Source organism: Antennarius striatus, chromosome 12, assembly GCF_040054535.1.
Source record: "Antennarius striatus isolate MH-2024 chromosome 12, ASM4005453v1, whole genome shotgun sequence".
Classification (NCBI taxonomy): Eukaryota; Metazoa; Chordata; class Actinopteri; order Lophiiformes; family Antennariidae; genus Antennarius; species Antennarius striatus.
Genome location: NC_090787.1, coordinates 2735878 through 2750000, shown reverse-complemented (window position 1 = coordinate 2750000; position 14123 = coordinate 2735878). Strand labels below are relative to the sequence as shown.

Genomic DNA, 14123 nt, shown 5'->3' with positions numbered 1-14123 from the left:
GCAACTTTCCATAACGTAATGGGCTCGCACCCCATTTTTAGCCTCAACGGTTACTGAAATGGATATCGCCGATGACCAGAGCGACAAACCACAACATCGGGGCTTCGTGAAAGCCTCGCGCCGGCGGAGGAAGAGGCGGGGCTTAAAAGTAAACACGAATTTGTGTTTGGATTCCAAACGTCTCCTAGATCCACCCAACGACTTTGAATAACAAGGAATGCATGTGTGCAGCATTTAGATTCTGTCATTGACAGGGAGGCGGCCAGAACGTCCTCCCGCCGCTCCTTTGACATTCCTCCATCAGCCCTCTGTTTCAGAGTGGGGGGGGGGGGGTTTGGAATTCACGACTCCACGACGACGCTCGCTGGGGTGCAGCTCTTCAGCTTTTAGCATCATCATTTGTTGGAGCTCAGGATCTTATAAAAGCATTGGCTTCCCTCAAGTCCTACACAACTCACGTTAATCCACTGATTCACCGTTAGATTAGAGATTACTAAAGTTGAGCTTTACCTCACAGGGCATCATGGGAAAAAAACTAGCGAGGATAAATGGATGATGCATGTGTCAAACTTTCTGCATCCCAGGTTCGACCTCGGGGGCTTCAGATGAAGATATTTAATTTCTCTGGCACAGTTTAGGGATTTAAATTCTCCAGGGACCCTGAAAGCCTGATTTCTCGACAAACCGAAGTGAAAGTAAAGGTCGCGACTTTCCGTAAACATGACAAGATTTTTGGTAAAACGGGTCCAGGAGCTGCTTAACCAATCAGCTCCTCCGTGCGGCCGATCAATGGTGGCGTTTCCCACACTGGAGCTCAACCACAGACCGCTGCGCTGATCTGAGGTGGGAAACAGAGCGTGTGTGTGTGTTGGTGTGTGTGTGTGTGTGTGTGTGTGTGTGTGTGTGTGTGTGCGGTCGGCCATGTCAAACACGGCTCGTTTTGATGACACACGTGTGCTGAGGCGATCAGCTGTTTGTCTCCGCTGTGTGAAAGCGGCCTACTTTCACCGCCACGTGACGCCACACGGACAGGAAGAGAGGAGCAAAAACACACTGATGAACCGCAGCAGAACCGACAGACCGTTGGATGGATGGATGGATGGATGGATGGATGGCGGGGCCTGTGTGTGTGGGGGGGTCATCCCTGGTAAATATAGGGCCCCTCGACGGCAGGGAGTCAGGTCTGAAGGAGGTTTCACATTCACACCGAGCCGCAATAAAAGAGAGCTGCTCTTTTTTTGGGGAAGGGAAGGGTGAGGCACCCTTCATCAGGACGGAGACGTTTTTACCGCCGGTGAAAACACGTGGCTGAAAAAAAGAAAAACGGGGCGGCGGCGAGGGGTAACTTCACATCAGGTCTCTGTTGTATTTGCGATCGAGCTCTTCTCCGCTTCAGATTTATCACCCCCCTTGCTTCCATTTGACGGAAGCGACAGGGAGTAAAACAAACAAAGGAACACAAACCCATGATGGAGATAAACATCTACCAACAGACATCCAAACGCTCCGGCCTTAGCTTCACATCTGCTCGCCACACATCCTGGAACGCATCGGGATTATTTAAAGAAACTTGAGGTCACGGCTGGCGGAGGATCAGATCTCCTAGCTGTGGGTGGAATCTATCAGCTGATCGATCAAAGAGTGTCAAGGATCAAAATCCGCCGTTGACCGCCAGAGACTTCTGATCGCGTCCACGGACGCTTTGATCAAACAGTTCCCCACTTTCACTCGCGTCGGTTTTTCATTTAAGCGAATTCTTTCATCTGGAACCGAGATTTAAATTTAAACTCCTTCTAATTTATCTGCAGTTTCCCCGTCCGTGTGCCCATTTAAACCCTCGGTTTGACTGACAGGCAGCACGCCTGTCTCTCGTTGTATCTCTTGCGTTGTTGGACGATCTGAACGCATCGACTGGGCGGGGGACCAACATGGCCGACCTGAACCATACATTTAAATCTAACATTACAGCCTTTCAGTGAAGTGAAAGGTCTTTTGCAATGAGCTATTAATCCCAAGGCGGGGGACAAAAACAGCCCAGACTTCAATTTTGGGGATGAAAATGCTTCCTTAGAGACCGGCAGGGCTGCTCTGCAAAGACCAGAGGGATTGTGAGGAATAAGGAGTAATTTGGTGAAAGCCTAATGTCAACAGGAAGTGCACAAACGCTGGGCGAGCTGCGCCGCCGACGGTAGTTCGTCAGATTAGCTGTTAGCATTACACTAACAGAAGTACAAGACAGCAACAGATCCTATTTATACACACCAGAGAGAACGATGAAGCACCAGAAGGATGGCTGTGCTGAGATTACAGTAACGTCAAGCAACGGTCTGCAGGATTTAATCCCCTCTGTTGAGGGAGAAGTTCGGCCGGTCTGAATAAAAACCGTCGAGCCTTCAGTGTCAATATTTGGTCGTGCTAAAAACAGCAGATCACCCACTGACCTGGATCCAGCTCCACCCAACCTTTTCCTTCTGTCAACATCAGCGCAGTCAGAACCCAACACACCGGTTCTGAACAGAACCCCTTCATATGCATGCTTAATAAATGTGCATTTGCTTGCTTCATTTGCAAACATCTCGGCACTTCCTTTAAGGAGTGAGGCCATGGCACCTCCCCCCCCCCGTTACCTCTCAACATACTGACCCACAATTCAGTTCTGCTGCTGCGTGCTATAAATAGAGAGATTTAACCTACAGCGAGGGAGGGAGGGAGAAAATGAAAGGGTAGAGACAAACACGAGCGTAGAGGTCTTCGAGCTCCACGATGACGAAACCGACGCACGTCCGATTTGTCCAGGTTTGATTTGTTCCTGCAAAACACGAAGGACTGGCAACGTTTAGAGAGCAGTGAGTCACAGGGAGTCACATTCACGTGTCCTCCAGACACATTAGTAAAGACGGCGGCCTTTCTGCCTCGCCAGACGACAGACGAGAATTACAGCCGGTCACAAGATCAAGGAAACGTCCTCTTTCCTTTAAAAAAAAAAAAAAAAAAAAGGACGACTATAAAAACCTGACTGATGGCGATCAATAAATAGACGGATCGAGAACTCTGCCTGAATAATTAAAGAACGTCTGAAGGATGACGAGGCAGGTTTTTTTTTAAAAAAAAAAAACGTGAAATCTCCTGTGCAAGAGCAGCCAATCAGGAGCAGGATAGATGAACACGCCCACCAGTCCCCCTGTCCACGGGTCAACGTCGTTAAATCAGTCAGATTAAATACAAATTTACCAAAAAAAAAAATTTTTTTTAAAATCATTTTCAAATAAATATGTCAGGTGTATATACAGGTGTGACAAAGCACACCTGTATATACGACACAACTATGACAATTAAAAAAAATATTAATAGATTAACACACCAAAAATTATTTGGAATTTTCCCCAATACAAAATTTAAAAAGAAACGCCGATCATTTGTGCCGACGCTTTTGGAACTTTAAATAATAGTTTCCGATTGTAACATTTTTCCAAGCTTACACAAGTTTTCCTTTCCTTTCGGCAGAATTTCATCGCTCAGAACGACGCCGTTCAAATCTAAAATGGCAAATTTGAAACGTCAGACAATCCGTTTAAGGAGAAAAGATCTAAAAAATGAGTTTCTGGATGGCGATTCGCTCATCCAAACCGTGAGGCTAGCTCCGATTTTTCTATTGTCGCGCCTGGAAGGAAAACGAGGCCATTTCCAAAAATGTGGAAACCGATGGAACTTCTCCCGCAGCGTTTCTGCATCTGCCTGGTAACACCAGCGCTCGCTGTCACGACAGCATCACCACCTGCATCTCCTGACACCCGTCAGGGAAACCATCTTTATCACTGGACGGAGATCCTTCCTGTTATTTGTCTCCTCTCTCCAGCCTGTGTGTGTTCTCAAACCCATCTGCACTCCTGGGAGTTTGCTCAGATTCTGCCCGGCTACAGAAGGAAGTGCTTTGAGATAACTCTGAACCAGTCAGAGGCCTGGGTTCCGATCAGCTGACGGAGGACCGCCCGGAGCGATCCAATGGGATGGCTGGGACTGCGGTCAGGTGACGGCTCTGGACCGGCTGGCTGTGTTCTGAAGCAGATGAAAACAAAAGCTAATGAGGCCGCCGGTCGTCCCCGCCAGCTGCCGCCACTGAAAGGAGCACACCTCCTCAAGGGGGGAAACAGGAGTCCTATCACCACGGCAACAAGTGTGTGTGTGTGTGTGTGTGTGTGTGTGTGTTTGTGTGTGACAGAGAGAGAAGACAAAAATGTTCTATGAAAATACTTTTCAGGGTTTTTTTTTTGAATGTTTGTTTTTTAAAACGTTTTTTAGAAGAAATAAGACATTTCTAATAATGTTTCTATAATTATTTCATCACTTTTTGGGGATTTAAAAAAAGTTAAAAATGTCAAATGTTTAATATTTAAGCTTCTCATTGTGAGAGATTTTCATTTTTTTTAGAAGAGGTCATTTCAGGACGGAATGAGTTTTAATGACTGTTTGCATCAGTTTACAGGATATTATAAACCAGATGTCCAATAAATCAACCCTGCCCCAATACAACAACAACAACAACAACAACAAAGATAAACTTTTACACTTCTGCTCTTAGTCTTGTCCTAACTTTGTACCCAGGACCAACCAGGATCTGCCCACCGCCTGCAGTAGCTGCTTTGTTTTGCCTCTCCAGATGGCCACCCCTTACAGTAACACCCCCACACAACGACCCCCCCCCCCCCACACACACACACACACACGACACACACACCCCACCCGACATGCAGACACACACCAACCCACCAAGTCCACCCGTTTAAACCTCAGAGGCTCAGACAGGCCAACAACTGTCATTAAGAGCCTCCAGACGCTGTGTGTGTGTGTGTGTGTGTGTGTGTGTGTGTGTGTGTGTGTGTGTGTGTGTGTGTGTGGTTGTTGGGGGCGGGGTGGGGGGCTTCAATAAGCGTACAGTTTGTTGGTGTCCAGCGTTTAGCCCGAGCCACATTGACCAGAGGAACATTAACTCTTCAAATATGATCTTTGAACTAAAACCAAAGTTCCGTTTGTTCTTGTTTGTTTCACATTAAATATCAAAAGATCTTTGCGAGGGAATTTTTAGGGAACTATGCACGGGTGACGCACGGGTGGCGGCCATCTTAGCGCTTAACAGAGGAGCTTTGAGTGGATGCTAACGTTAGCGTGCTTACATGCAAAAACCAAGGTGGCGAACACGATGGACGCCATGCAGCTGGTCGTCAGCAGCATGTTGTTAATGTCATTCTGAGCATTTTAACAAGCAGTGAATTAGAATTTAGCGCACAAATGGTCTAACATCACCCCCAGTGGCTCACTGGTACGTAGCCAATGAGGTTGAAGAGGCTGTGCTCTGATTGGTCCGTGTGCTCCTAGGCAGCTTGTCCAGCAAAATGTCATCTTATTTAACAAATTACATAATTTACTATTTAAAAAAAAGAAAAAAAAAAAGGTTTGTCTAAAACTTCCTGGGTCTTCATCGCCTGACAGACAGTGAGATTAAGTCTCTTCAGCATCAGCGCCTCGCCGCTACAACAACACGCCATCTGTCTGCATACATCCATCCATCCATCCATCCATCCATCGCTCCACCCAACACCCCCACTAACCCATTATGTAACCAGGCTTACAGGAGCCAGCAGACATAAACCCAAAACAATAAAAAGGGTAATTTGTTCATTAAGACTCTTTTTATATTGAGTGTTAGCAGGACAAACACACAGCTGTTGTTACCGCCTGTCATTACATTCAGCGCCTCCCTAAGAGAATCAGCTCCTGCACCAACATTACGATGGAAGTTTGTGTTTATTATCAGCTCAGGTTTTTACTGCTTAATCTAATTAACTCTCCAATCAATCAAGGGCATTGATTGCTTCCAATAAAGCTGAAAAAAAAAGCTGTAATGAACTCTATTCTCATTATCAATAAATTTGAATCAACGGTTCATCACAGACATTCACTACAGGGACTGAGAAAGTAATAAATATTCATATTTGACTGAAAGCAGTGCATGTTGGGTATTTTTCTCGGATATTAAACAAAGGAAATAACTGATCAATGAACCCTTTCTGCCTTCCTCCTGTCATGTGATTGGTTAATCCCCTAATTCTATCAGCAGCATGCTGTATGATGCGGACGAAGAATGTAAACAACCGGAAATGGCGCAAAAAAAAAGCTGCAAAATGAACACATTAATGAAGTCGTGTCAGTTCCTCCTCTTCCTCTCAGCGTGTGCTGCCTCATGCTGAGGGATTACAGCCCTATGGTGCCGTCCATACATCCCCTTCCCCCAAATCTCCTCATCCCACAGTCACACATGAAGGACCCTGAGGAGGAGGAGGAGGAGGGATGCTCCGGACCGACGGACCACCCTCCACTGCTCTTTTCCCCCCTCTCTCTCTTCATCCCTCATTTCAAAGCCATTTTCCTCCACCGTTTGATCCCATCCTCGCTCCTCTTCCTCCCGCGGCTCCACCCGAGCATTCCACATCAAGGATGGGCCACAAGCAGCCGGAGAAGACGGAGAGAGGGAAAATCTTATTCCGTCCTCATCCGGGTTCCAGGATTAGACCTGAGTGGATGACAGGCCCCGATGGAACGGGACGAGAACGGAAACGGCTACGCCGAGCTATCATTTCCACCGTAAACCTGCAGCATCATGGTCTTCCTCACATCCTCTCCTCTCTGTGACTTCACACCCCGCTGACAATAAAACACATATAATGTGATAATGGCTTCTGAGTCGCAACCAGAGCAGATAATAGGGGACGAGGCGTCGAGCCGCGTGATGGAGAGAAGGTCAAAACCAACATAAAACCGTCACTGGTTCCATAACTCCATAACAGAACCTTCAGGTTTAATTAAACCCTCACTGATTACTCCAATTATCAATCTATCCTAACTGGATATCCATCAAGTAATCTGCATAATTAATAAGTACCCAATCAAACACCATGTAAAACAAATTGACTGGCTCCGCCCATCCACACGCCACCGTGGTGGAGTGGATGATTTCTTCTTTGATGCTTTACATCACGTGATAACATCCATCCTTTAATCACCTCAAAATATGATTGGTTCATTCTGGTGACATGTCCCACCCCTCATTAAGTGTCATGCAAATCTATCACGTGGTTGCTAAGAGACCAACAAGCCATCAGACATCAGCTGTAATCGATTAAACTTTTTGTTTCCAGCTACTTTGGTGTTGCTTCTTTCCTGCTGGCTTTAGCCGGAGCTAAACGTGTCCCTCTTGTCGCTATGGCGATCGCCTAAAAAGTGTCAGCAAAAAAAACCAAACAGACAGAAGTCCAGCTGCTGGCTTGAGCCCTACCGGCGGCGGCGTCCGTCGGTGCGTCCGTCGGTCCACACAGTGAGCATCACAGGACGTGACCCAGATACCGCCTGAGCCTCCGCGTCTTATTTTAGCTTAAACGTAGCCGGCGGGCAGAGCCGGCCGCGGTTAACCGCCTCATTAGCAAGGCTATGAAAAATGTCACATTTGTATGAAATTTTAAAAAACAAAACAAAAACATCTGTCCATTGAGGCGTTTTCAAGACATTTAAGTCAGAGTTTAATATCGCATCAACGTCTTATCCATCCTGCAATCTTGCTAACGCTGAAATGATGCAAACTGAAGATTTGGCAACCTGTAATAATCAAAATCGATCACATTGACTTGTTTCAAACTTCTCACACTATTCTGGGTGTTTGTGCACCTTTTTTTTCTTCTTCTTTTCTTCTCGACGCACAAAGCGGCTCAACTTCTCCATCATCGTAAATCAGACTCCAGTTCCCGTTGCTGCTATCAGAGCTTCCACTTCTTCTGTTTGCGAAAGGTCAGAGCAGATAAGAGTCGTCTGGGGGGGGGGGGGGGCGTACAGAAAGCTTCCCGGTGGAGATGCAGCTCGGCTGACGCGATTGGCGGCGGCGACCACGACCATACTTCCATTTCCTGCGCTGCGAAAGGTCAGAGCAGACACGACTAACATTCCAGTTTGAATAGCCGGAAGCTTTGCGAGCCGGCTTTGCATGAGTCTATTCCTCTTGACAGCTTTGTAGTCCCACCACTTCACAGGCCGGGGCCCCCCTATAAATAGCTCCCCAATGCAAGTAGAAGAAGTAGAAAACAAAAGACCTATACGGTGTTTGAGGCGTCGCTTTTCGGATTATTTTTAAGTTGATTTTCATCAGAATTATTCACCTGATTAATTAACTTTTATTAATTTAACTATTTATTAATCTGATGATTTAGAAAAAGACATTTTAAATAACCAAGACAACATCCAGCGGGTAAAATCATTATTATCGGTCCTTAAATCTCAGACTTGGTGTCGACTTTTCTACTGTTTGCGATTCTTGTACATATTAACTCACAGATAAACACGGCAGCGACTGTGTGGGCGACCCTAGAGGCCCAGAGAGGACCTGGCGGGAGAAGCGTGGTGCGTTCAGGTGCTCTGTTTGGTGGAGAGCCACGCCCTGCTCCTCTTCATTAAGAAGAAGAAGAAAAGAATCTTTCCTGTTATAAAACCGGGAATGAAGAGAAGCTGAGGAAGTGAAATCTCCACATATTTACACATCATCTGTCATAAAATCCAGTTTTCCTCCCCTGGATGTGAAGATGGTTTTTTTTATGACCATAAAATAATCATAATTTACTTGTCTTCATATTTTATGTTATATTCTTGGCTGTGGAGGTTCTAAACATCCAGGTTGTTTATCTCAGTGCAGGTGAAAACAGCGACAGCGGTGGTTTTCTAATTTGCCTTCGCCATGGTAACGGATGACTTCCTCCACATCACCGCTTCCTCCCAAACATCACCTCATCCTCTGACAGGAAGTAACAAACTGAAGCCTTGCTTTTGGGAAAGGAATCATCGATTTGATGGTATCTTTGTTAACTTTGATGAAGGTCGTCTCAGAGGGTTCAGGCCGTGGTTAGAAACGGGTTAAACCATTTCCTCAGAGAGGGGGGTTTCCCAGAGTGTGGTCTCACCCCGGAGTTTTAAAGATTCCGCCTCCCTCTTTCCTCGGCTCCGGTCTAACTTTTCCTTTACCTCCCACCGTTTAATGGAAACACAAACCCTGTAACCCCCTAACATCATTTTCTCATGTTTTTTGCATTATTCTAAAATGAAAATCATCAATTTATGACCTTATTTTGTTTCATTTTCCATATCGTAGCTCCTTCTTGGCACATGAGATGTAAACATGAAGGAAAATCTGGATGATTTCCAACTAACTCCAAATGCATTCCCCCCCCCCCCCCCCCCCAAATGCAGCTGGTTACTGTCTGGGAGCAAGTTTGAAAAATGATTTTTTTTTCTTTTTTTTAAAATTGCATGAGGGAAATAAGTGGCACCCGACGACAGATGTTTCCCCTTCAAAGTTAAAGTTTCAAAACTCAATCACACCAAACTGCTTGAGTGCTTTTTTTCTCTTCTGTCTTCTTCTTCTTTTCCTTTCGGCTTTTCCCTTCAGGGGTCGCCACAGCGAATCAATTTCCTCCATCTAGCCCTGTCCTTTGAATCCTCTTCACTCACACCAACTATCTTCATGTCTTCCCTCATTACATCCATAAACCTCCTCTTTGGTCTTCCTCTAGGCCTCCTGCCTGGCGGTTCAAAACTCAGCATCCTTCTACCAATATATTCACTATCTCTCCTCTGGACATGTCCAAACCATCTCAGTCTGGCCTCTCTGACTTTATCTCCAAAACCTCTAACATGTGCTGTCCCTCTGATGTACTCATTCCTGATCCTATCCTTCCTGGTCACTCCCAGAGAGAACCTCAGCATCTTCCTCTCTGCTACCTCCAGCTCTGTCTCCTGTCTTTTCTTCAGTGACACTGTCTCTAGACCAAACAACATCGCTGGTCTCACCACAGTTTTGTACACCTTTCCTTTCATTTTAGCTGATACTCTTCTATCACACATCACACCTGACACTTTCCTCCACCCGTACCATCCTGCCTGTACACGCTTCTTCACCTCTTTTCCACACTCTCCATTTTTTTCTCTTCTGTATTTTCTCTTTTTCTCTCTTTCCTCCTCCCCTTCGTTTTATTTTTCCATCCCGACAGCTGTTACCCGTGCACACAGCTGCAGCCAGCTTCGGTTCGTTCACACTCTGCAGCTATTTGCTATAGAAATGGGAAGCCCAGCCAATCACGCGGTGCTGAGAGTCAAGTGCATGTGCAGGGACCCAAACACACACTTTTTTTTGCATGGACGCTAAAACGTGGGTATGACTCACCACATCCCGAGGAGCTAAACTTTAAATGTCAAGGATAATTTGTGTCACGGTTGGGCAAACGCTCGTCTTCCTGATTGGATGTACCATTAACATCGGTTGTCCTCCCATCATCCTCCTCCCTTTTCATCCCCCCCCACCCCCCCACCACCCCGCTGTGAGGTAACAGCAGGGCAGGCGTTCACCTAGGATCGCCCCTGGGCTGTCCTCGCCATCCCTGACGAAACAGCGTGGCTTGAAGTGACCCTCAAAGGATCAGGTGTGCATGAGCTCAAAATTGACTTCCTGCACAAGCATCCATCCTGCATAGGATGCTCAGAAAATATCAAACATTCAAGGAAATTAAACCACGATTGATTTGAACTCGCACATAGACTGTATCACACAATAAATACGAAATAAACCCCCAGTCAAGGTGCTACTCATTTCATTTCCACCCACATTACTGCAGTGCAACAATCAGCTCCTGGTGGTTTCAACCAATCAAGTTGTCGTTTTGATGATGTCATGAATATGAATCAAAAAGAAGCTCATAGGGGCAAAACTGGTGAGAATGTGTCGAATCCGTTGCAAAGAAGCTCCAAATCGATCGATCTCTACACACCTGGTAAGTATTTGTGGATTCATTCTTCAGATATGACTAAAAAATGGTTCTATTTCCGGACACGAGCAAAATGGAGTCGAAATGTGTGGTATTCATCTAGTACACTGATCCAAAGGTGTCATAACCATGGGCCAAAAACCCAATGTCTGCTGTCTTCTATCTGGTGTGACTTGAAGATGACATAAGTGCAAACAAAGCCTTTTCCCTGCAGCAGACGCCAGGAGCCACAAATACTAGAGACCTGGTTCCAGATGGGCACCCTGAACCAGTGTGAGGATGCTGCCCCCCCCCCCCCCACACACACACACACACCTCGTTGCTGGAGGTGGTGGATTTGGGTTGTGGGTTCTCCATCACTGCGCCTCTGCCCCTGTGCGTCCCCGTTAACGCGGTGCAGAGCAATGATAAGCACTAATGCGCAGAGAAACACCGCCCACCGAATGGCGGTCAGCGCCGATGGATCCGACCCGATCGGCGCAACGCAAAGCGGGCAGTAAGCAAGGGATATTTTCCTGGGGTGTGGACGGGAGGAGGAGGAGGAAGAGGAGGAGGGACCTGTGTAGGACCAAAATAGGTTTACTGATGTTTGCATCGTTAAAATACAAAAAAAATGAATGGAGGCCACAGGAGACACCAGGATGTCCCAACGCCACTGGCCCCAGAGAGGGAGGGGTAACAAGAAGCGTGTTCGTGAGACCGTGATAGGGGTGTGTGTGTGTGTGGGGGGGGGGGTACATAAATGCATGTTTGTGCTCCAGTTTCCGCCCGTCTGTTCTCTCGGTTGAAGCTTTGACGCGCACGCAGGCGCGCAAAACGCGCAGATAGAGATGAGATGAAGGACCAACCTTGTACACTTGTCCATAGGTGCCATTTCCGACCACTTCCACCAACTCGAAAATCCCGGCTGGATCCTGTGTTTAAAAAGCACACAAAACCAACTACAATTAAAAAAAAAAAGGATTTAATTGCTCCAATGGGGGGTATTTACAACCGGGTTCGTTCGACGTGCGAGCCGGGTGCGCCCGGTTTGCTCGCCTTCCCATGCTTGCAGGGTATTAAGACAAAGAAAATCCACCACAGGGTTGTGTCAACAACACAACTGCCTCTAAAACGGCCGTGGGGTCGTTTCTGCACCCGAACGGAACCGAACGGGCCCAGGAAACGTTTATGTAACGCGGACTCACCCGCAGGGATGCCAGGTCTATATCCACCAGACTTTTGGCCGGAGACTCGTTCGCCATTTTTTGTAGAAAAAACGGTGATTATCAGCAGAATAAAAGCGTGTTTGGAGTCTCCTTCAGGCGGACTGCGTGGCGTTCATCCTCGGGTGGTTTTATTTTTAATCCCGGCGGTGATATTTTCTAACCGAGGCGCATGGATCCCTCTTTGTAATCCCGGACAGACGCTCCGCCGTTGCTACATACCGACCTACTGACTGAGCCCAGCCTGCACACACACACACACACACACACACACACAAACACACATACACACACACACATATACAGACACACACACACACACTCTCTCTCTCTCTACCTATCCGCGTGGACGTCTCTCCACCCTCTCTCCCTTTCGCTCCCCGCCCCTTCTCTGTCTCACACAGGGACACACAAAGACTTTTGAAGCCCCGGACAAAAGTCAGCGGCCCCTGGGGCCCCCCCCCCATAGCACCCCCAACTCCCACCCCAAACAAGAGAACTGTAAATCTGACCAATCTCCAGACCTTAAAAACCCCTCAGGACCTGTTGATGCTCCCTCTAAGTGCCCAAAGGGGGGGGGATTCAAGACCTCCACGCCAACATCCTGCCACCACTAGGGGGCAGTAGGGTATCAGGCATATGGCGCAGGTCAGAGAAGATCGTAAGAATATTGAGGTTCCTTCAATACTTGCTGGGAGATTATGGACTCAGTGGGGTCACGTCAAGATTTATTAGGGCGCTCTGCTCTTTGCTGCCCTCTTGTGGATGTTTGTAAAGGCCAGTTGGAAGTGTGTTGAATTATAGCTATCTATATTACCTTTTCCCACATTCTTATCGACTGCTTAAATTAAAACACGTAGATATATCTATGTACTGTGAGTGAAAAGATAATTTCCCCACCAGGGATGAATAAAGTGAATTTATTCTTTAATCTTTAAAGCTCTTTAGTGTCTCATGTAAGTCCGAGACTCGCGGAACGAATCACAATTCCGGATGTCGTCAGCCAATAGAATGCGCGTACGGTATCACGTGACTGCCTACCAAAGATCCGCGATGAGGTGAAGTCGCGAGCGTTGATGCGCGAATGCGCGAGGGCGCGCTGTACTTCTGGAACTACACAGACCATAAGTCCAGTCAAGATGTGACCAGGATGATGAGGAAAACTAAACGTACAATAGCCTACCTATTCACACACGTAGCTGTATAAACGGGGATAGCGATGCCAGATCCATGGCTGCACTAGCATCTGACAGCTAAGCTAACACGGCATCACCATACCATCACGCACCTCTTCCCAAAAGCAGTTACACGTCGGCGCTTGGCGAGCTGCAGAGATACGGTGTGTGGGAAGAGACTCTGAAGGTTTAATTACACGAAAGCCAGGGCAGTGATTTATGTCTATTTCGGTGACATTTTGCAGATGGGCCACACCCGTCTGGTGTTGGTTGCAGAGTTCAGTGTTTTGATCATTGCTGAGGTTAAACTGTCCGTCGACGTCCCGTCCGCCATCCTGGAATGATCCACAGTGACATCCTCTCTGTGACGCTATGACATTAGGGACTCTAGATATCATTAAAGCTTCTTCATGGCACAGGTGATCGAAATTTTAGTAAATTCTTGTTGCTTTTGTTTGCTTTGCACCATTAAATCATCCAAATTTGGTTTTACATTTAAAAAAAACAACCCGCTGTTGGTTTGTCTTCCTATCCTACCAGAGTCATTAATCACTATCACTGTGCAACAAATGCTTGATTTGACCAAAATCCAGAGAGTGTTTTTTAAACAGTCATCATTGAATCTCCTTGAAGATGTCAAGATTGTCAAGATTGATAAAGATCCCCTCCAAATTTGCATATCCTCCAAAGAGGAAGAGGAAGGTGATGGCGTTATTTCTAAACTCCTTTTCTAAGAATGAATCCGAGGAAGACGCTGACTGGATAATGATGAAGACAGCGGGTGACTCAAAATGATCTGACTGGGTGAGCAAGGTTTCAGGTATGAAGACAAAGAAAACTATGACATCATCATCTGAGCAGTCATACTCCAGAATGTTGTAGGAAATGTT

The 14123-nt window shown here is 46.7% G+C and overlaps 1 protein-coding gene across 19 annotated transcripts in view; it reads right to left on the bottom strand.

Annotated features, from left to right (window-relative positions):
• LOC137605347 (mitogen-activated protein kinase kinase kinase kinase 4-like) overlaps positions 1–12316 on the bottom strand; it is a 36785-nt gene extending 24469 nt beyond the window's left edge. For 10 of the 19 annotated variants that reach the window (XM_068329954.1, XM_068329962.1, XM_068329955.1 and 7 more), the window contains exons 1-2: positions 12041–12312; positions 11702–11767 (exon numbers count right to left, since the gene is read on the bottom strand). In XM_068329954.1, the coding sequence (XP_068186055.1) occupies positions 11702–11767; positions 12041–12097 (123 nt within the window). In that variant the 5' untranslated portion in view covers positions 12098–12312. Of the gene's footprint in view, positions 1–11701; positions 11768–12040 lie in introns of all 19 variants that reach the window. The other 9 variants (XM_068329950.1, XM_068329952.1, XM_068329960.1 and 6 more) reach the window with 3 other exon arrangements.
• Positions 12317–14123: the final 1807 nt, after the last annotated feature.